Here is a 24,515-nt window from a genome sequence, read left to right as displayed (position 1 = left end):
AGAACATTCCAAGACAGTGTGCAGCCTGTGGTCTACGTGGAATCCATAGAGATTACATTTCAAGAGAGGTTTTGTTTTGTTTTGCCCGTCCTGGGTCTTGAACTCAGGGCCTGAGCACCGTCCCTGACTTCTTTTTTGCTCAAGGCTAGCGCTCTACCACTTGAGCCACAGCACCATTTCTGGCTTTTTCTACTTATGTGGTGCTGAGGAATTGAACCAGAGCTTCATGTATATGAGGCGAGTACTTTACCGCTAGGTCATATTCCCAGCCCTCAAGAGAGGTTTTGACTGGATATTCACAAAAACATTTTAGAGATGAGTGATACAGTTAACCCTTATCTGTAAGTTTTGAATTTATATTGTTTGATCCCATGTACAAAACCATTTTTCTTCCTACAAATAGTGTGTGTGTGTGTGTGTGTGTGTGTGTGTGTGTGTGTGTGTGTGTGTGTGCACGCACTGGATTGTAAAAGAAAGAATATTTTATTGTGATTCTTTGCTTCAGTGACTTTAGAAAAATTAAAAAGTCCTAAGCTGTGGGGGGAAAAAAGAACATGTAAAGTACAATTTAAGCTCATGGTGTATATTTTACTGCTTTTCTTTTGTTCACTAATATTCTTCATTTACTAGTTAGGAAAGGCAGTAAGAAAATAGAGGATATGTAAATAAATAGGTATTTGTACAAGTATAATAGCATAATGATGAGTAATTACCTCAGTGTTTAACTTGATTTGTTTTATTTAAGTCTGATAATTCTAATGCCTAATTTCTTTGATTTGTACATTAACTAAATTGTCTCAAGCTAATGTAGTATAATTTGTTTCTTGTTTCGTATTAAAACATTATTAGTTCAATTAAGGTTCTATTTTCTGTGTGTTTAATAATCATGAGACAAAATCAATAACATTTTCTCATTATCAGCATCACTAATTATTTTTATTTAAAGGTAATTTCAACATCAGTCATACTGTATTTGACATTATAGTATAGTAATTGTATTGAATATACTTCTTGGGATGGACAGCCATTATACATGGCTTTCCTGTTGGTATTTAGTTTTGGAAAACAGTTTAAACACAAGAACGCTTTGAAACGAGATAGCTGTGGTCTGATCTTTACATTTTTCTACATCAGATCTTTTTCAGAGAAGACTTGCAAACATCCATTGAATTCTAAGGTATGTTTCAGTATTGTGAGGATTACATCACATCCATGGTCTTTCTTTTTATTGACTTATTTTTATTTTTGGCTTAAAATAATAAATGTTTCGGTGCTGGGAATATGGCTTGGCGGTAGAGTGCTTGACTAGCACGCATGAAATCCTGGGTTCGATTTCTTAGCACCACATAAACAGAAAAAGCCAGAAGTGGAGCTGTGGCTCAAGAGGTAGAATGCTAGCCTTGAGCAAAAAGAAACCAGGACGGTGCTGAAGACCTGAGTTCAAGCCCCAGGACTGGCAAATACTAATACTAATACTACTAATAGTTTCCTGTTATCATCTTTTCTGTGGATCAGAAGTTATTAAGTAGTCTTTTGAAAAAAGTACTGGTGAAGATTAATTATACTAATGGATCTCATTATTGTGATGTGTACACACGTGTGTCCACTGTTCCTGATTAGAGTCATCCCTCTATCTCTCCTCCTCCTCCTTTTAAAAATAATTTTTACAGTTTTCACAGGTCTCTTTTTATACATGTGTACAAAGTGCTCCCTCCTCACCCTGTCTTTTCTCTCTCCTTTTCCCCAGTTCCAAATTGTGAACAGAATTTAGTTTTTATATATCTGTTATTTATTTTTAAGGACTGGATTCTTCATATGAGAGAATATGCAGTATTTGCCTTTGTCAGTCTGGTTCATTTCACTTAGCATGATGATATCTAGTTCCACCCATTTTCCGGAAGATGACATAATTTAATTTTCCATTATACTTCAATATGTTATGTTCACAGTTCTGTTACTTGAAAAGAACAGGTTGCTGCTTACAGTGCCTGAGCAAAATCCCTGAGTATTAAGTCTTCTTTCTGTGAAATGATTCAGCTTACTCTGGAGGTACTAAACGAGCTCCATTCCATCATCTCCATCTTAACCGTTGACTGCAAAGAAACCAAAGGAATGCCACCTAGGAATACCACAGCAGCCATAGGAGACAGAATACCTCCAGAGGCAACTGCTCAGAGTACCGAAGAGTTCAGAAATTTCATTTGCCCTTCCCCATTGAAACCATTTTCCTATTACAACTTTTCTTTAGAAGGAAACTGAAGAGATTTCAACATGAGTCTGTTGTCTGAGAAACAAACACTATAAATAAATTGCACTTGAGAATCATAAAAAGGTGAGAGAAAAAATAGACTTGTAATTAATGACAGGCTCTACATTTAGTGATATTGTTTACAAGTTCTTTGTTGTGTAACAACTCCTGACTAAACCTGACAGAATAATGAAAAGTGTCAGTGACCTGCGTAGCTGTCAACCAGACGATTGCTGAGCCAGGAAATATTTACACCCCCTTTTTCGCTACAAAACTATTCAGCAGTAAAGTAAACCTGTCTTCAGGGAATTATTTTGCATTTCTCTGCTGTCCTCCTAAGACATTTCTGATCAGACTTACAAGTCTTTTTACAAAACCATTAAAAGTTTCCTGACATTCACTCCGAATTTCCTTTGCTTTGCTTTAAGTTGATTGCCTATTAGGTCTCATTTTATACTAGCTCTCTTAATTTTTAAAATTCACAGATTAAATTTTATTTCTGTGGGTAGTAATTGAAGAGAAATGTTCACATGCATTAGGCATTTATGGAGAAAAGAGAAGACATATACTACTGGTGATAAAAAAAAAACAAGATTAATATACATGCTAATGAGGATGAGAGTCAACAATAAAAAGACAATCATAGTGCAGAAGTAGAAAGCATTTCTAATGGGTAATTTCCATGTAAACCCACATATTAACAGGTCCAAAAATAACAAAGGACTCTAAAGAATGTTACCATTGATTGTGAAACTCTGAATTTTCTATTATCATAGTGGCAATTGTAGCTGAATTGAAAAACCTAATTAAGAAAAAGAGAAAGTTATTCTCGTCCCCTAGTAGAATTCTAATTTATTTTTATATTGATTATTCAAAAATGATTTGCCCTCAGTTCTCCAAATTCCAATATTTCCTTCCTTCTATTCATACCCCTCAGAGCCCATCCTGCTACCTCAAGAGTACTATTTATGTTTTCATTGCCACTTTCCTTGCATTCAAATCAACAAGGGCCGGTCATTACTCCTTTTAATGCCTCTTTTTAATTGTGGAAATACTCAGGATTTCCTGCTCTCAGAAAGACCCTCTATGTTATGACTTTTTTTATGCACCCAAGAAGCCAAATATGAAGCTGTTATCAACTTAAGAAAAAAAGTATTAAACAACTTTAATTGGAGTTAATCTGTTTTCCCTTCCTGTTATTAGTCTAATTTTCTGCAGACTTTTGAAATGCTTCCTAGACAGTTTTGTGCTGTTTTCTGACTTCCAGCCTAAGCTGACCACAATTCACACTGGATTTTTTTTATACCATCTCTTCTAGAACAGATATTCAAAGTCACTAGTTGTCTCAGAACTTCCTTTCTCTTATAAAGATGCACCAATTAGGATTCTCCAAAACTATGTTTAGAAATAAAACATGATTATTACAGGGTGCCTCATTGGTCTATCAGTTGTCCATTGATGAATGTCTAATTTCATATAGGTGTGCAAAACAAAATTTGTTTTCTGGTTGCCTAGCATTTCTGGGGCTTTGCATTATTTCAAGAACTTTATGTCTTGTGAAATGTTCTTTCATTTATGCAAATTAGAGATCAGCAAATGAGACCCCCAAAACTTTCAGTTACTGCTAACAGAGAAAAGTCTCTGCTAGCCAGGGATTGGTGAAGAAACATAAAATAAAAATATGCAGAACTACTAACACCAATTTATCTTCTTCAAATCATTCTACTATTTATTTTGAGATGATTCAGGAACTAACTAGACATTCTGTATCATCTAATAATATGAAAATAAATAAAAAGAAGATGCATGTGGACATATAAAATGTGTGAATTTAAGATTTATAAAATAAAAGGTTATTAGAACAGTGCTATACTCATTTCTGTAAATTTCCTAAAAAGCTTTCTACCTTGTTATTAACAGAAAGCATGCTTCTTGTTCCTAATTTAGTATAAGTAAGTCTCCTGTCTACTATTTTACTTCTCTTAGTTAAGGGAAGGGGAACAGTAAAATGGAGAGACAAAAGGTAAAAGTCTAAGCAATGCAATAACAATATTTACAAAACTATATGCTGTAAACCAACTGTACAATTCAGGCTTGGGAGGAAACTGGGGAGAGGGAAAGGTGGGAGAAAAATGAGAAAAATGAGGGAGGAAGTAACAAGTTTGATAAGAAATGTACTCACTGCCTTACATAGGAAACTGTAATCCCTCTGTACATCACTTTGACAATAAATAAATCAATTTAAAATAAAAAAATAAATAAAAGTATTCTTTGTGCTTTATGGAAAAAAGAATGATGAATGGGTTATTTCAAATAGATACATACAATAATACCATAGAAATATATACCACAATAAAGAAATGAATAAAATGGATTCAAATTATTAAAAGAAAAATGCAATACTTGCACACATGAAAATGGACAGGCAGATAGATAAATGTAGAAAATAACTCTTGGTTGTATTTTGGAAGTTTACAAAAATCTAAGTAGTTCCATCAACTAAAATAAATTTTTTTATAAAGTATCAGTAGCCTGACAATAAAAAGACACTTTCAATTTGTTATGTAAAACATAACAGTAGTTGATATGTATAGTATATTATGTTGTAGGAAATGATTTCAAAAGTCAAAGAAAATATATGAATGGCACATCTAAGAAACGAGATCTAAAGCAGTGCTGCAAATTCACCATGCACAGGTCAGTATTTTTGCAGACATACAGAAAGTACACACAGGTGTGAATGAACACATACTGGCATAGGTTTTGGCACTATTACACAGTTGTTGATAGATAGGTGTTGAAAGAAAAAGCATATTGAAACAAAGGAAGGTTTTATGCTTCAATACATTGAAAGGAATATGTGTTAGGTTCATAAATGTGTGGAGTTGTTGCAGACGGGGTTCTATTTTTGATCTGAGAATTAGTTGGGGAACATGAAATTGGTGTTAGTAGTTTTGCATTAATTTCACTTTTGTGTTTCTCCACCAATCAGAATCCCAGGCTCACAGAGAATTCTCTTTGTTACTAGTAATTAAAAACAGTTTTCACATACAAATTTATCCAAGTCAACCATGCTACCTGTCATTTCATGGCAAAAACACTAAGAAAATTGCCTTCTACTTTCCATACATTCTTTTAGTGATTCTTTTCTAATGCACTTCCTGTGTAGAAAATGACTCAGTCAATAAATTAAACATTACTCAAAACATAGATATTGTTTTAATATAACAATATCTTATCTTCTACATTGAAATTTCTGTTTAACATTTTATAAACACAATGATATTCTATAACTATTGAAAACCTACTGTATATTTTATTAAGCAGCTTAATTTCAGTCTACAGTTAACAGCATCGGCCTGAAGCATCCTTAATGTCAGTGGGTTTAACTGCTTTTTCTCTTACTCATACTTTTAAAGGATTTACATATTGTGTATATATATAATTATATACAGTTTAATTATATATAATACATTTAATTATATATATACATTTAATTATATATAATCATTCCACTTTAAAATGATATTTGTTGTCCCACATTTCCTAATTTTAGTAAGATATGTAATAGGATGAAAGTAAGAAAATGCAAGTCAGGAAGTGGATATCCACTCTGAAATGCCCACTATTCTGTCATCTGCAGTCATTAAGAGATTCAACTCTAGCGATCAGAGGAAGATGGTGGTAGTGCAGCCAGGCACTAATTGAGCTTTCTCCAAGAACTCAGTTTTAGTGTTCCAGCAAAAAATCCACAGCTCCAGAGTCACACCATATGAGCCATAAGAGTACAGAGAGGAAACATTTAGGCATCCTTCTTAAAAAGACAGATTTGAACGGCTGCCCGCCGCAGCAGTGGCAGAGGCAATGGCCACCACCAAAGCAGCAGATAAAACCAGGATAAGGGCAGTGGAGACAGTTTATGCAGCTTTCCACACATCTCCAACAAGAATCAGATAAATAGGAGTGGAACTCATCATCCTGCTGGTCACAGACAGACACAGATTGCTGATGGTCCAAAACCCAAACGAGAGTGGGACTACTCCACGAAAGACATTGTCATTCCTGCGCATAGAACAGCATTTGGAAGTTAGCCCTTCCCCACCACAGGACAAGAATGCTAACTTTGATTCTGCCAGAGAAGCTTCCAGGTGACCTGGCCTGAGAAGCAGTGTCAGAAGAGCCACCCAGGGGAAGAATGCTCCACCCAGGTGGGGTGAACTCCTCCTCCCAAGGGAAGCAGCATTCTGTTTCAGGTAAACACAAGCAGAGGTGGCACCACTCTATGCAGGAATGCTTAGCTGCAGGAACATGTATGTATAAAAACAAACAAACCCAAAAACCAGTTTGGGCCATTAAAGTGGAGAGGGGCTCCAGGCTGGGACAAAAGAATGTCTCAGTAGCTCGTCCCTCTGGGAAAAGCCACTGATTCCAAAGAAGTCCCCAGCCCACCCACACTCAAGTTCCCTGGAAGAGACTCCAAGCTAGAGAAAACAGCCACCTCCATCCTGTGTGACCTGAAAAGCATACCGCCCTACCAATAAACTCCTCTGGGAGGAGATTCACAAAGACCCCACATCGGTAAGGCAGAACATATTTCTGCCCACATAAACAAGATGATTTGAGAAACCAAATAAACCACAAGAAAACAGACCACTTCAAGGAAACCAGAGGCTCCATGACAAGACACAAGAGTGGACACAAGAGTGGAGGGGGGGGGGGTGGGGAACACAAGATCAGGAAAACAAATTGAAGAATTCTGTTTTCTAATCATAATATTTTTCTAATCTTTTCATTAATTTTCCTCTTTTCCCTTTTATTTTTTTATACTTGAATTGCTGTTCTCTTCATCTCCAGATACATAGCCAACAGTGTATATTAGGTCTCCTCCTTCCTTGTGTACATACATAATTCAGACTCTGATTATTGAAACCTCTATCTCTCAAGCTTAGTACACTTATTTTTAGTGTCATTTCATCCTACTTGTATTTTTTTTATTTCTTTGTTTCCATTTTTATTATCTTTATTTCTTCTTTTCCCTTTCTCTGAAATTAGGTCTCAATTATCATCTTTCTGTTCCTTTCATTCCCATCATTCTTCTTTTACCTTCTCCTCCTACTTATCCTTGTACCTCTTTATTTCTGGTCCACCAGTCTTTCTGAGTTCTTCTTAGTCCATTGATCCCTAGTTGTTGGTCTTTGAGCTAGACTGTATCTGTATTCATTATGATTGGGACAAAGTGAATCATTGAGTAATCTTTTTAGTCCAGATTGATTTAAACAAAAACATAGATTCGTTCACTGATTACAACTATATATAATCACCACTCTTGAATCACAATGCCATTTCCCTAACAAAGCAAAGAACATTTTAAAATTGTAATATTGGTGCAATTACAGGGCATGGGGTTGATTTTTGTCTTAAAACTATGTTCTGCGGCAGTACTGGATCTGCTTTTATATTAAAAAGGGTGAAAGTACCTATCTATGATGGTGAACCTCTAAGATCTGTGCAACTATAGGGCACTGGGGAGAGTTGAGTTCATGTCTTAAAATTGTGTTGTGGTATACTATTGGATTTGCTTTAATTCCCAAATGGGCAAAAGAAACACAAAGGTGGGTGACTTAAGCCATTTAGGGAGGTTATCAAGGCAGAATCAGAGCATTCTCTATGCAAAGCTTTCCTAAGGCCACAGCATCTCCCTTTCCTTGAGGCAGAGTTCTCCTTGCTCATGGTAAGCTGGGCATCTGCACTCCATGAATGGCCTCTCTCACCGCTAGGCTTTTTAGTACTGGGTGGAGAATTCCCTCCACTCAGCAAGAGGCACCAGGATAGCAGTAAGAAGTTACTTAGACTCAGCCTCCTTCCTTCAGTTCTCTAGAAACCAGAAATACTCTGTTGTAAAATGATTTTGCAGTGGATTGAATAAATATTTGATGCCATTTTTATATTTACAAATTTGCATAGATTACTTAATGTATTTTCATAAAAACATGAATGTGATATAAAATTAAATGTCTTACTCTATCAGTAAATAACATATGTGATTTTATTCATGTTTATTTATTGTATGGAAAGGTGGATATGAACATACCTCATGAAAAATGGATTTATTATTCCTATGTAAGGTTTAAAATCAAGATAAAATGGTTTATACAATTTAAATGCTTAAATGTTTCTATACTACAAAGTACATTTACATAGTAATTTAAATCATAGTTAAATATATAAACTAAATAATAGTAATTTAATTTATTGGATAAAATAATGGACATAGTGAATTAAATGCTGTTTCTTTATCTGAACAAGAAAACACAGGGACGGGTTACACAGAGTGCCCTGAGGGTATCTGGTTTACCCTGCTTATTCTCCAAAGGCCTTTCCTCTTTATTCCAGGATCTGCCTCCCAGCTACAAATCCTTGCCGCCTCTATGGTCAGTGCATAAAGAGCAACCCTGGCCACCAGGAGGCAGGAAAGAGAGGCTGACAATAAAAGATCTAAAGCATTACATTATAATTTTTCTCTTTTGTCACATTCTATAGCATTTTAAAATTTAAATATGAGTTTTGAGAATGGATTCCTCACTAAGTCATCCTTGTAAGTACTCTCATTTTAGATGTGAGTGTACATCTGAACTTGAGTAGAACTACATGGTCATGGTGAATGAAGATAAGGAAATTGAGGCCTGGTAAAGGCAACTCAGAAATCAGGTATTTAGAAACATAGAAGTGTTATCTTTGCTTCAAAGATGGACAACAGGATGCATTCCTTCCCGAGAATTAACACTGGTCTGATACGATGTATGCCTTCCTGAGAAAAACTGGTTCCCCAAATTTAAGTCAACTCTTGCCCCAAAAGGCAGAGAGCAGGGCTTCTCCTTGTCTCAAGGATAAAGATGTGTTTTATGGCAGGATGTATTCTTACCTAGAAACTCAGAAAGTAACACTAGGTGTTATTAGAGCAAGGATAAAGCCCCGTATCTTTGTATAACATTGAAGCCAGACCCCCTGCTTTTGCCCTATAAATATTTGGGTGTCTCTGTCTTTCTGGATGTGTCTCTTTGGGTGTCTCTGAGTACGTGCGTGCATGTGTGCGTCTGGGTCTCTGTGTGAGTGTATCTGTGTGTTTGTCTGTGTCACTTTATCCCTAGGAGAGCATTCCCTCTGCTAGAGGGGGCCCCTGCCCTTTTGTTTGTATGCTTTTTGTCTGAATGTCTGCTTGCCTGTTTGTTTACTTAATCTATAAAGCTCTGCCAAGTTTTCTTACCATTGTGACTTGTCCAGAAATTCTTATTCTGGGTTCGAAGTCAAGGACTCTAAGTGAAGAGTTCCTACATTTAAAAGGGAGCTTCACTAAACCTTCTCCATCTGGTGACAACATAGTCATTTTGATATTATATATTTAGGTGTAGACATGTCCAATTGTATCTAGAGACAGATAATTGTAGCAACATGAACGTTCATAACAGATTATCGCTACTGAGAACATATATCAGAAAATGTTGATATTCTAAATTTGATATACAAATATTACACATGAAAATCTTTATGGTAAAGCTTAGATAAAAGTAACAATAGGAATTGATGTTTTCCAATGTAAATGGAAATTTTCCAATCCATTCAAAAAGAATAAAATGAAGAATTATTAAGGCATCCAATACACCCCAACTTCCAATGTTATTTACATATAATTGTTTAATTTTATTGTGACATCTAAAAAATAGGTATTATTTTAAATTAAAAGCACTAAGGAGAAGTTATTTCATATTCTGTTTGGTCTTGAATATTTACTTCTATCAAATTAATTTTCATTATAAACACATAATTAGAATACACAATGCTATTTATTTTTTTCCCTCAGGTATAAGACTTTCATGAAGTATCAACCACTATCATAGAATTAATATTTGTAATTCCAGCAAAAGCTTCACATGTGTATACATTTATGCTTTTATTATACTTCTAAAACATAATTCAGTCTAATAAAATTGAAATACAGAACTGCAAGGAAGGTTTTCAGATACTTACTTGAAATCCAAGGAACTTTTCACTAGGCTTAATGTGCCTCTGAAATTCACATTCTACAGGTTGGATCACTTTGATTCCATCTTCATAAAAGACATAGAACATGTTCCCAATTCCAAGACCTTAGGAATAAAACACATGCCAAAGTTCAATTACCAGAAATCTTTACAACCACACACAGTGCCCCTCCCATGCCTGCAGGGCAGTGGATGAGTTCATGAATATGTACTGCGACAAGGACCTTCCCAGCTACTTTCTCATCCTATGCACACATGTCCTTTATTCTTACTGATCGGCAATTCAGTGCTTTCTTTAATATGACTACAAACTATAACTATGCTTAGATAACTATAAAAGGAATTACAAACTCTTCCAAATATATGTGATAAACCTGCCTGATTTTATATAAGGATTAGTTAAAGAATAAACGTGATTGCTAAAGAATCAAATTCACTCCATTATTTTCTTATGAACTCACTGTGGAAAGTTGAACTTCATTCTCAGTGAGAGTTTACTGCATATAAAGATGTAGATATCCGAGAATATATATTTTTCCAAAACTAATTTTTGTCAAGACCATCCTACATAAAGGAACAACCTAGTTGTTATACTGTCAATATCGAGTCTATTTCTACAGTTTAAAGTGAATTAAAGGTCTTAGAAGAATCTCAATGTAATTATTTAAATCCTACTTTAATCCCACTGTATATCCAGTAGAAAGCAGCTCAAAAATTCATCTTCCTTATTTTGTGCATCCATACTTAGTGGATATAGGAGCTAAGATAGGAACAATTGCACTGTGGCCTGGGGAGTTCCACATACTCAGGCGCACCTGTTTACTGTTTCTAATGGTTCCAGTATGTTCAGCCCTAAGCTTCTTGCTGTCCTCATTTTCCATTCCTTACTTGCTTAGCTTCTTTATAGGGCTCAAGTGATGCATTCAGGTTTCTTTAACTTAATTATATATTATATAACTCAATGGTAGCACAGGCTAATAGAAATTTTGATATTTTGGAAAGCTAAACAATTATTGCTTAACAAATTTAAATGTTAAAAACATACATATGGAGAAACATGATTTATTTAAATGTAAAAAAATCACCCAAATCAATTGTCCAGTTGGTAATTTAATATTTCAGTTAAGACCATCAGCAAGATCTAGGTACAATCTAATCTTGAGTGCTGAATAAACATTTGCTGGCTTGTAAAAATATTTATTTATCGACCTTAAGTCATATTTAACCTTAATTTTTCTCCTAGTGATTTTATTCATTATCTTTCAACTCTTTATGATTTGAATTCAAACTTAGTATCTCATTATTAGCATTTACATATAGTCTACATGATATTTTACTTAGAGATAATGAAATTATTTTAGTTTATAATAAAAATACATTTTGAATAAATCCAGATTTTTGACCCGTTATTTTATAAATAATTTGCAGTTCTCAATTTTTAAAAAAATGAGACCTTTAATTATCCATTGTATTTCTAGAAATGGGATATATGCTTTCTTCTTCTTCCTCTTTCTCCTCCTCCCTCACCTCCTCCTCCTCCATTTTCATTCTTTTCATTCTTTCTTGTTCGTCATCTTCTTTTTATGCCAGTGCACTGGCTTGAACTCAGGGCCTGGGCATTATCCCTGAACTCATTTTGCTCAGAACCATTTCTCTACCACTTGAGCTCTGTTTCTGGCCTTTTTAGTGACAATAGTCTAATAGACTTTTCTTCCCAGGCTGGCTTTGAATCACAATCCCGAGATCTCAGCCTCCAGAGTTATGTGGGAACCAAGTGAAAGGTGTAGAGAAGCAGTCTTTTTTTGAGTTCCTAAAAACAGCAGGCTCAGCCAGAGGAATGGGCCTGCAGAAGGCAGGACTTAGGCTGGAGAGCAGGAACATGTTCTGGTAAATGTCACCCAAGCCCTTATCAAAAACCCAACAATGAGAGAACGTGCAAGGTGTTTGTCTACTAACCTCATAACTCTGCTTCTGTAACTATGTACTTGCTTGAATGTGGAATAACAGCTTTGATCTAATGACTTTTGTGAGTGAAAGAAAAATTGCAGTTTCTGGAGTGTAATTATACTGATCTGGGAAGCATGGTGACAGTGCTGAAAGTTCAATACTCTGTTATCCTAGCCACAAAATTCTACTTCCGTAAAACAGCTTGCTTAACCTGTTTTTGACTTGCCTTGACCCCCTGAGTGTGTTATCTGTGGTTTTTGTGCTTAAATACCCTGAACTGGGGGCTGCAGTCTAGATCCCAACTCTAAGACTCAGCTACCTATACGGTGAAATGAAATTTTCTTTTCCTCTCCTGGTCTGGCTATCTCTTATTCAGCTGTGGGGATGTAACAAGTAGCTAGGATTACAGGCATTAGCCATTCATGCCTATCTAGAAATCTGGTATTTTTCAACATTAGAAGGGGTGACAAGAACTAAAGTTTTATTGATTGATTTTCTTGTGTTTTTGTGGCTGAACCCAGGTCCTCCTGCTTGATAGGGAGTACTCTGGCTATAGATATTCCACTCCCAAAAGGTAGTCAATGTTCATGATAAAAATAATTTTGACTTGTATCAGTAAACCTACATGTGAACATTACCTTAAAGCACAGACATGCTGCATATGAATATGTCAGTCTAACATTATATCAATATTATTGTTGAAACTTATGAACATAATCAAGCCATAACACGATCTGCTCTGTTCAGGTCTATACACATAGGATGTTTATTAAAAAGTTAGCCCCATTTTAATGAACATAAGTGCTGTCAAAGTTTGCCTGCAATCACAAATTTGTGAAGTGTGGAAAATAAAGAATACTGGGGAATGCAGTGGGGAAACTGAGTCACAGCCATCCTGGAGCCTGGCCAGGTGCTGGGGTGCTGTCGGTTTCTTAAACGTCTGGCTCCTAGCTAGGAGATTGAGGGCAATCCACTCATGGCCAAGGCCTAGAGGTGACATGAGCCATCCTTTGAAATGCAGATGTCTAGTTCTATGGGGAGAACCAGGAGAGCTCTGCTTTGGGGAATGTGTGGGTACATTGTGTTGTTTACCCCAGGGAGCCTTGCTCCTTGTGCTGTGTTTATGTATAATGCTTTCATGAGGGTCCATCTCCATCCAACATGTGACCTTTGTCTTTAAAAGCTTGGTGCAAGCTCTGTTGGGGGCCGCAGGTCTTTGTAATTGGCCCCCCTGCAGACCACTAGCATTTCAAATGTGATTTCTCTATTTTCTCATGACTGGATTTGTAGCTGATTTATGGCACAATTTACCGCACAACATGATCCTTAATGCAAGAATTACAAACACCATCATTGTGTCAAGAACCCAGACTTAAAATCTCTATGCCTTTTTTTCCCCCAAGATATATCCAATTGCAAAATGGGATAGAAACCAAATCACATCATACAGATAAACTTTTTAACCCTCATCTTAAAGCTTTTCCAACTTTTAATACATGTCAAGGGGCAATTTTAGAAATAACAATTGTATCATCTATTTTACCTTCGGGTTTCCAGTGTCTATCCTGCAAGGAAGAGAAAGGATGAAGATGGTCCACTTGGCCCATTCTACAGAATGGGCATATACCCACGCCACGCGCTCGGGTTAGATTACCTGGTTCTTGACAGCTTATCCTCTTCCACAATGTGTGGCCTCCCCCCAGGGCCTGTCCCACCATGCATGGACTCCCTCCTCGGGCCTGTTCCACCATGCGTGGATCACCTGAGCTACACACCTTTGCCAGGTCCTCCTCAGCCCCGAAGATAGGCACACAGGCCCATCCTACGTTTTTCCTGTCCTTTTCTCTTGATCTCTCACTGAGAAACCTGAAGCAGTTCTTTAACAGTGATAATGTGAGAAAAGGCCCCTTTTTTTTTTTGCATTCCCTAAAAACAGCAGGCCTAGGCAGAGTAGTGGGTCTGGGGAAGGGCAAACTTAGGCTGGAAAGCAGGGACACGTTCTGGAAATGCCACCCAAGCCCTTATCAAAAACTCAACGATGGGAGAATGTGTTCCCAATGACTGATGAAGGCCTGACGCCTCCCATCAGGCTCCGTAGCCCAAATTTCTAGCATCTCCCAATAGTGCTGTAGGTGCAGGACCAAGCTTTTAGTACGTGGACTGTGGGGAGACATTTCAGGTTTAGCCTCAGTCAGTTCTCTAAGGCGTTCTTTTGGTTTGCAAAACATGAAGCCAATTTAAAAGTGTCCTCAGAATAGTACCAGACATCGACATCCAAAACTTGTAGTCAACCAGGTAGTGAAACAATCTCAAAAATGTCAATCAGAGTTGCTAATCATTACTTAAAATGCATCTTTAAAATATAATGTGATATTTACAGTAAAATGTAGTGAACTTAATATAGCTCCTTCCTTCCTTCCTTCCTTCCTTCCTTCCTTCCTTTCTTCCTTCCTTCCTTCCTTCCTTCCTCCCTCCCTCCCTCCCTCCCTCCCTCCCTTCCTTCCTTCCTTCCTTTGTTTTTCTTCCTTCCCTTCCTGGTTATTGATCCCAAGGCACTTTACCTGCTAAGTACAAGTTCTAACACTGAGTTACACTCATAGACTCTATAATCTTTAAACAAATTAGTACATACTTGAAATGTTTCTGTGATAATTTCTCATACACAAATACCAACAAAAATAATCCACCAAAATAAAGGCTTATTAAGCCATAATCTGATTTAAAACTGTAAAGGAGAACTCGATCCTCAATTTGAAGATCATGTAGTTTTAAGTTATATACTGTCTTGGTTACAAATTGTGTAGACCTCGAATATTTTTTCAAGAATTCTGACATCACTAAAATCAACTGACATTCTATGGTCAGAAGACATTGGGAATTTATGCAAGCCGATTTTTCATTCATCACCCAGTTAAGACAGACACATCTTCCTTGTCTTTTCCAAGTCGATTGTTAATCTACTGAAGTACAATGACACTAGGAAGTACTCAACAATTTAATTTATTCCTGTGAGCATTTTAGTTTATTTGCTCTCTTTCTTTTGAAATATTGGAAAAACATAAAGAATTCTTCCAGTAATTCTTCCAATAAAAGTACTTCTCAGAAGATTTTTCTAATCAGTAAAGTAGATACATGTAATGGCTGAGAAAAAAATAACCACAATGCACACTCCCATCTTGGAAAGCAGCTTAAATATAGAACTGTTCTTGTTGATTTCATTGTAGTATTACTTATAAACAGCGCAATTATTACAGTTTTCCTCAGTAAAATTTGGTGGATATTTAATAATTGTACACATGTTTAAATTAATCATAAAAGATGCTTCACTGATATTTTTGTTCCACTTAAATTGTCATTGCTTTAGAATTTAGAATTATCACCAATACCAAGTTAAAATTCTTTGATTTGGTAATTAGGGGTGTTTCAGTAAGTTTTGGTGTTATGAAAAATTTTTCACATTGCCTTATCTATTTTAGTGTGCACTGTTTGTACATATGAGAATTCTCTCTTTGCATCTACCAAATACTAGACAGTATGCATTGTGTTTTGCGTCTTGAAAAGTCAACCAAATAGATTTTTGGCTAATAAATATTTTCAAACATTTTACGGTTATTTGGAGCACAAAATGTATTTGTGAGCAAAGTAAAATCATACCATACACTTCAATAGTGCCTTATATCAGGCCCAAATAAAGTATGATCTGCTCATGTAACAAGTCCTGCATTTGGTTTCCAGTAATGCACATGTATACGCATACACACAGAGTCTTGATTATTCTTTCACTCTTATTGAAAAGGTTTCTGGTAATGACTCTGTCATGTCTTTTATAGACATTATTCATCCAGAAATAGGTTCTCTCTGACTACGAAGTATATTAGAAAGATTGGCATTATGTTATAACAGCACTTTTGTGTGAATAATATGGTTCAATTTCCTACAATTCAATGTCAACTCAAACACTTGCTATTAAGGTGGACTTACTCATACACCCAAACTGATTATCTACTAAAAATATTAAACAATAAAAATGTTAATTTATATATGATTAAAAACAATGTTGCGTATGAAAATTAATGATAATATTTAAAGCTGTATTTAAAATATTCTATTAAATTACTGCTTTGATTTAGACTGGTGTAATAAATTGGAAGTTTCTTTAGGGCAGTTATTACATCTTGTTTACATTTGAATTTTCAATATTTTCAAAATGTTTTATATTTAATGAGCTTTTTGAACTATTTTTCAATTTCAACTCCTTTGTACTACTTAAAGATAGTAACAAAAAGAAAAAAAGATACTTGTCAAAAATGACTAAGATATCTCCTCCCTTAACACTGTCTTTTTGATTGTTTCAAACTATTATGATTATTAGGAAAGGAATGAAAGCAGGATTAGTGGATACTGTAGTCTGAGCATAAATATTGATGTGATAAGTAAAATAATGCAAATATTATCTCAGTGAGATATATTTAGGTTTCAAAGTCTTGTCTAAGCTAGATTATTACATTTTTCTTTTAATTCATTTTATAATTATTAGTTTAATGCAATTTTAACCCATGTAACATGGCATTATAAAAGGTATCCTCTTTGTTTTACTTTTTATTGTAAAGGTGATGTATAGAGGGGTTACAGGCATGTAAATGAGGTATTTAGTACATTTCTTTTTGAATGGTGTCACTCCCTCCTTTATGTTCTCCCAGCTTTTTCCCTCCTGCTTGAACCCCTGCCCCTCAAGTTGTGAATAGTGAATATCACTGCTGAATTTATTCATCCTCTGTCCCACCATTTCTGTGCTTCCCCTTCCCCTCCATTAATCAGATAAATTTTCATAAAAGAAAATATGTACTAAAAACAAAAAAAAAATGAGAAAGAAGAAAAAAACACGAAGAGTAAAATAAAAAGGTCTTGTTTCCATTTCTTGGAGTTCACTTTGATAAGCATCATTTTATGTGATCATGTGCACACAGCTATTGAGCTCTTGTTATTTCGCCTAACATTATCCTTCTTTGGTCCCATTGTGTGAAGGTTTAGAATCCCATTTACTATGTCCAAGTGTAACTTTTGTTTTTTACTATCCATTGGATTTACTTTTATGTAGATTTATAGGCAAATTAAAGTCTCTCATATTAAACTTAAGGTGTCTGAATTTCTACAAGGTATTCTTGGCAACAGAAGAGACACAAATGCACAAATATAAATTTAAGACTAGAGTAGCTATAAAATATATTTTCAAAAGATATATTTTGAATTTGTTACTATTTCTAATTTTCAAAAATGCTTTCAAAGGAAGTTTCAGTCATCTAATATTTTAATTACTTTCATGAAATAATTATACATAATTTTGGGGGTTTACTGATATGTCAAACTTCCATATTACCTAATCACCCGTTTATACCATCGGTATATGCATTTAATTATAATTGTAATTGTGACATGATAAAAATTAATTTACAGAAATTAATTAAGCAAAATAAAATAATTTTGTTTTCTAATACATATTTTAAATTGTGTTTATTTTAAGAAGCAACACACTAATCTGATCACAGTCACAAAATAAAATGAATTAATATTCTTCTAAGGATATTTCCTGTAAATATTTTTTAAAAATTTGCCAAATGCACTATATAGTCATTTCTACATGTAGTCATTTTCTAAAGCATATATTATATCAGATGAAACTGCCAAAAATAAGAACAATTTTGATTAGCAGAGAATAATTGAAATATACTGAAAGACTAACAGGAGACATAGCTAAATAAAAATGATTTTAAGTAATACACTTCAGAGGGATTTTAATTAATTTGAGCACTTCATTTAAATTTTTTACTCAATTCAAGAATATGATTATTGAATTGTAAACTGAAGATTATTATAAAGTAATATTCATTTCATTTATCAAAATGCTTAAATGAGCAAAAGTGGTTGTGAATAATAAATCTCCATAGGATTTTAATTAATATGAAGATTTCCTCTACTTTTGACTGTCTTGAAGAATATTATTACTGTAAATTGTGTGTTAAAATTATAAAAGAAATAATATTTATGGCATTTATTAAAGTCAAAACATATGAAGATTCATTTCACATGCTTTAATTCTCACATAACAGCATTGTGTAGATAGGGTCAGTTGTTTTAGAAGCACCTGGTTCATGAGGAAAAATAAACTCACACAATTTTTCTTAATAACTATTAAAGCCAGATCTGCAGTACATGATATCCTTATTTGGATCTGTAACTTCCATCACAAATTACAACGTGAAATAAGTTTGCTAAGTTCTCATTGATAATTTATGCAGCAACTCTGATCCCATAGAAAAGTTATAACCAGAGGTGGGGATGTTTGTCGGGGATAGACTGTGACAATGTTCTAATGCTTACACATGGATATTATCTCCTAAGAGTTTAATAAAAACACAATGGATAAACTGTTTGAGTACTCAGACTATATTTTCTTTCACATAGCTGTTGAGTTTATATGAGGGAACAATTTAAAAAATACAATATTAAATGATACTGGTATCATTTCCTGAGTAAAGGTTTCAGTTAAGGAAGCAGTAGCAACCTTTTTGAGTAACAGTAACTATTTTTTGTTGTTGTTTTTTTTGGCCAGTCCTGGAGCTTGGACTCAGGGCCTGAGCACTGTCCCTGGCTTCTTTTTGCTCAAGGCTAGCACTCTACCACTTGAGCCACAGCGCCACTTCTGGCCTTTTCAATTTTGAGATAAGATTATGACACATAAAACCTGGTAATTTTTCTTATATTCTTCAGTGATGGAGAATGCATTTGAATCAATGTCCTTCAAATTTTGTGAACCATGATTTAACAAAATTTATTATATTGCTTTGATAAGATGACTAGCTTTAATAAGTATTCATGTTTTAACTTAATAAAAGTTTATTATATAAATTATGTTCATTGTAATTATTTATATTTCTTTGATTTGACTTTATACTGTTGAAAAGCATTTTAATATGCCATGATAAAAGCTTTCTGGATTATTTTAATAACTAATCAGATAATAAAATATTTTAATAGCAGGTTTATACAAGAATTACTGTAATCAAATAAATTACTAAGCAAATGGAAAATAACAGGCTAATTATTAAAACTATTGATAGATAAATGAACAAAAATACTAAAAGAAAAAAGTACTGATAAATCTAATAAAAAAACAAGCAAGATTATCACAGTAATATTAAAAAAAATTGAATACACTACCTTCTTCTCTCCATAGTATGTTAGCTACTGAAGCATGTTAAAAACAAAGAGGAAAAAAAAATGAGTAGAGGCATTTAGCTAAGTAATAATATAAATATCTTTTAAAGATGTCACAAGCTCTAAAGGACAATATGTACATAACTGCAGTAATAGTGTGTTCAAGAAGATACGTTACAATACAGTACAATAAAAACAATACAATACAATAAAACATACAATACAAACAATAGGAACAATACAAACAATAAAACATTGGTAGCTATATTTAGCTCATAAGTGTATAAGTAAATATATTGGGCAGCATGTAAGTATGAAAATTAACCAAAAATATGGTAGATTCAAGGAAGAATATAAATATTGTAATTCCTTAGAAAGCGAAAGTCAAAGTTTAACAGGATAAACACCAGGAAGCAAGAGGGGGTCAGAGGTCAAGTGGAGTGTGTAGAAGAAGGATGAGTGAGAAGATTAAAAAAGGTGACATTGCTTAAGATGAATTGTTTTTATACACTATTTCAGTAAATGGCAACTCTTCTGTACAGTTATTTAAAGATAATCAAAAAGAGGCTATACTAAAACAAACCAAAACAGTGCAACAAAAACACTGGAGCCTAGTAATCACACTTGTTGCCTCTCTCTCTCTCTCTCTCTCTCTCTCTCTGTGTGTGTGTGTGTGTGTGTGTGTGTGTGTGTGTGTGTGTGTGTGTGTCTTTCTGCCAGTCCTGGGGCTTGAATTTAGGGCCTGAGCACTACTCCTGGCTACTTTTGCTCAAGGATAGCATTTTACCACTTGAGTTACAGCGCCACTTCTGGCTTTTTCTTTGTATGTGGCGCTGAGGAATCCAACCGCAGAGCTTCATGCATGCTAACTAGGTCACATTCCCAGCCCCTGTGGATACATTTCTTTCTTCTCTTGCATTTCTTTAATGTCAAGATGCTGTACAGATGGATTACAGTTTCACACGTAAGGCAGTGCATGATGCATTTCTTAAAATAACAATTACTCTTTAGGATCATAATGGTAATAAAGAATAATTTATGCCTCATTGAAAGTAACAATATCAAGCAAATTGTGTTAAAATCATCTTAGAACAAATAATATTCAAAAGTATTCATATAGTTGACAATTCAGTTAAAAGTTACTAATAGCGAAGTTATTATCTTATTCAGTTCCTAGCAGTCACACTACAATGTTCTTTCTTCATGATGTTTAACTCTGTTTCCTGAAGCAGAAGAGTGCTCATAAATATAGGATAAAACAAAATACGCCTATTTTCAATAGCATATCCATTTTAAAAGTAGACCAAATAAAAATAGATTTAAGTATATCTTGCCCATTTCAATGCACACTTGTTTAGTAAAACCTATACAGAGTTTAATTAAATAGTTTAAATTTTAGGCAAGAAGTACATAACCAACTGCCAGTGGCTTCTGTCTGTAATCTTAGCTGCTTGGAGATAAAGAATAGGAGCATTGAGGTACAAGGCCACCCGTGGTAAAAAAAAAAAAAAAAAAAAAAAAAAATTGTGAGAACCCTTCTTAACTCCTAGCTTGCTTGACACAGTTCCTTAAGCTCTGATCGTAAACTACATAGGAAGCTGAGATCACGAAGATAAAGGTGTCATCCATGGAAGAATGTGCCTATAATGCCAGCAATGGAAAACCTGAAAGGATTAGACTGCAAGTCAAGTGTGCTTACTCCACCATAAAGTAAGACTCTATCTTTAAAGAAACCATTGAGCTGGGCACTGGTGGCTCAACCCCGTAAGTGTAGCTACTCAGGACACTGAGATCTGAAGATCACAGTTCCAAGCCAGCCTAGCCAGGACAGTTTGTGAGACTCTTATCTCTTATCTACAAACTGAAAGTGGAGCTGTAGCACAAAGTGGTAGAGCACTAGCCTTGATCAAAAATGCTCAGGGATTGTGATGAGGCCCTGAATTCAAGCCTCATGACTGACAAAAAGGAAACAAGAAAATAAAAAGAAAGAAAGAAAGAAAAAGAAGAGAAAGAAAGAAGAAAAGAAGGGAAGAGAGAGAGGAAGGAAGGAAGGAAGGAAAAAAGGGAGGGAGGGAGGGAGGGAGGGAGGAAGGAAGGAAGGAAGGAAGGAAGGAAGGAAGGAAGGAAGGAAGGAAGGAAGGAAGGAAGGAAGGAAGGAAGGAACTGGAGCTATGGTCCAGTTGTACTATGCTTGCCTAGCAAACTAGCATAATGCATATAATATATAAGCATAGCATAGCACATATCATTATATATAACACTTATTTTATAATTAAAAATAAAAAACCTGTATTTTAGAGGCTAAGCAATTTAAATATAAAGAAAACATAACTAGTAGAAATGTTTATGTACACCTAATGACTGGATCTTCTTGCCATGTTATTTCTAAACTGAATCTCCATGTGTGAAGCAGGCCAGAAATATGTTCTCCTCTTCTTACTTGAGGCTTAAGAGCAAGTCATTCAGTTCCAGCACATACTGTACTTCTTTCTAAGATAAATATTGAAAATGGCATTTTGGTGCTTTACTGTTTTAATAATATATGTTTAAATATACATGGTGAATGTATTACTCTAAGACAGTTGGGGGCAGTGATCTTATTGCTACATTGTCCTTGGAACTAATATAAAGCTAGTTTAACCATTCAGTTACAAAACAGACAGGTCTTGTGTCCTCATAAGTAATGTAGTGGTTATGGACAGAGCATTTCACTGTGGCACTCATTCCACATTTACCATCCTGACTTATCAAATATATTCAATTGATTAAAGGACAGATTAAAGGACCTTATTATCATGGAGAAGCTGCAGTCAATAGTCAAACCCTGTCTAAAAGAGGTGGGAGAACCAGATTCAAGTTTTAGATCATGTGGTCAGGACAGATGTCTGTCCTTGAACAGCAGAGGTGAGATGCAGACCAACTTCATTATGACGACTGTGTCCTAGCTCGACAAGCCCACAAACGGCTATAAGATATGCTAAGCAGACCTGTACCTGAGAAAAACATATGCAAGGTATAGCAGCCAAAACATTATAACAAGCTTGGACTTTTCCAATTATGTCTTATATTTGGAGAGTACAATTGGTAAAAGATGAAGTTGGAGAACTTGTTCATGATAATAATCAAGGAAATGTTCCCAAGTTAAAAACTGAAATTTCCTTTTATTAGTTCATGAATGAGGGCCAGGATTAAAGATAATTTTTCTGATTTACAAAACAGATATTACAGGAAAACTTTGCATTACAAATCTAATGTTATATAATAGACGAACACACTAATATGGTAGTACTGCATGGACTAAACACAGCAGTGAAACTAGGGGAAATGGTAGGATTTATTTTTTAAGTTTGGAAGATATGTGAGAATTAACTGGGAAAAATATAGAGATTGGACTTGCAGGTGTAGGAAAAATAAGGCAAAAGATCCTAGTGGTGTGCCAAAGTAGTCAATTTAAAGTACTAAAGGCATTCAGAATATGGACCAAGACATTTTAAGACAGGAAAACATTTATGAAGACAATCCAAAATACAAATCTTACCATATTAAATCATATAAGGTAATATTCAGACATTAAATGTTGAACTACAAAATAAAATTCTCACTCCGTTTTGTACTGATATTCCAAAGAGCTGAGCTTGTTTAGGTATTGGTAGACAATAAAATACACAGGCAAACATATAACTGTTTAAACTCTCAAATTTATTTGAAAATTGAATATTTAGAATAAAAACTATAACCACAATTGATTAAAATTTTATCGAAGAAAATAACTCAAAATGTAGAGCCATTTGATTTTAAAGTATAGTACAGAGACTGAATTTCTACCCCTCAAACAAAAGTAAGACAGCGAAAAAAGGAATAAGAAGAGAGGGAAGGAGAAAGAAGAATGAATTCTTATAGTTATGATAGTTTAAAAATGATCTGGATAAACAAAAATGTGCAAGAAAATAAACATTTTCAAACTCAATTTAGTAAAATAGCAATCATACCAATTGAAATATTTTTAATTTCTTTATGTGACATTCTTAAAGTCTGAGCATTTATTTTAAAAAACCATAATCATTAATTTTCAAAAACTCACTCATTTTGGTTGTTTATTGTATAGATTAAGATGGAAACATTATTTATAAAACCCACAAAACTAATGTCAATACCTGATAAACGTAGAAGAGAAGAAATTACAACATAGTCTTACTCTAAGCAAAACTAAATAAAACATAGGAAAATAAACCAGGATATTAAACTATATGGAGTAAAAGAATAGCTTGACAGAAATATAATTAAAGAATTTATTTAAAATATCACATTAGGGGCTGGGAATATGGTTTAGTGGTAGAGTGCTTGCCTTGCATCCATGAAGCCCTGGGCTCAATCCCTCAGCACCACATAAACAGAAAAAGCCAGAAGTGGCGCTGTGGCTCAAGAGGTAGAGTGCTAGCCTTGAGCAAAAAGAAGCCAGGGACAGTGCTCAGGCCCTAAGTCCAAGCTCCAGGACTGGCAAAAATAAAAATAATAAATAATATCACATTAGTTTGTCAAATGAGAAACTATCAACAAAAACAAAAATACAACCTAATAAAAAGCATGATTTCTTATTAAGTGCAACATATAGTGATGAGAAACTAAAGAAACCCATGTAATGCTTAAATATTAACAATAAATAGAAAGGCAAAATAGAGTTTTTGTTAATTGAAATTAATTTTTGATGGGATGAAGTATGTCAAGACATAAATCTATTGTTTAAGAGGTGTTACTGCAAGTTCAAATAAAGCCTGGTGCATGAACACTCCTGAAATTGCAGCTACTTAAGCGGTAGAGGCAGGAGTTGAGGTTAGCACAAGGAAAGATAGAGATGCTTTTTCTGAAAACAAATACAAAATAAAAAGCCTTTAGTAAAATATATTAAGTTCAGGAACATTTGCCTACCAAGTGTAGGACCTTGCATTTTTATCCCCAATACAGCAAAAATGTATCAATCAATGAATAAATAAATAATAGCAAATCACAAACCTTTAATTGTGCATAAAGTTAATAAGACAGATCTGCTAGATAGATACAAATAAATG

General features: G+C 34.6%; 1 protein-coding gene across 1 annotated transcript in view; it reads right to left on the bottom strand.

Moving 5' to 3' along the window:
• The window catches only part of Fstl5 (follistatin like 5), a 279,651-nt gene that overhangs the window by 57,721 nt on the left and 197,415 nt on the right, over positions 1–24,515 (bottom strand). The window contains exons 11-12 of the mRNA XM_048364572.1: positions 19,453–19,479; positions 10,274–10,392 (exon numbers count right to left, since the gene is read on the bottom strand). Of these exons, the coding sequence (XP_048220529.1) occupies positions 10,274–10,392; positions 19,453–19,479 (146 nt within the window). The remainder of the gene's footprint in view (positions 1–10,273; positions 10,393–19,452; positions 19,480–24,515) is intronic.

The sequence above is a fragment of the Perognathus longimembris genome, chromosome 16 (assembly GCF_023159225.1).
Source record: "Perognathus longimembris pacificus isolate PPM17 chromosome 16, ASM2315922v1, whole genome shotgun sequence".
Lineage (NCBI taxonomy): Eukaryota > Metazoa > Chordata > Mammalia > Rodentia > Heteromyidae > Perognathus > Perognathus longimembris.
This window is presented reverse-complemented; position numbering and strand designations above follow the sequence as displayed.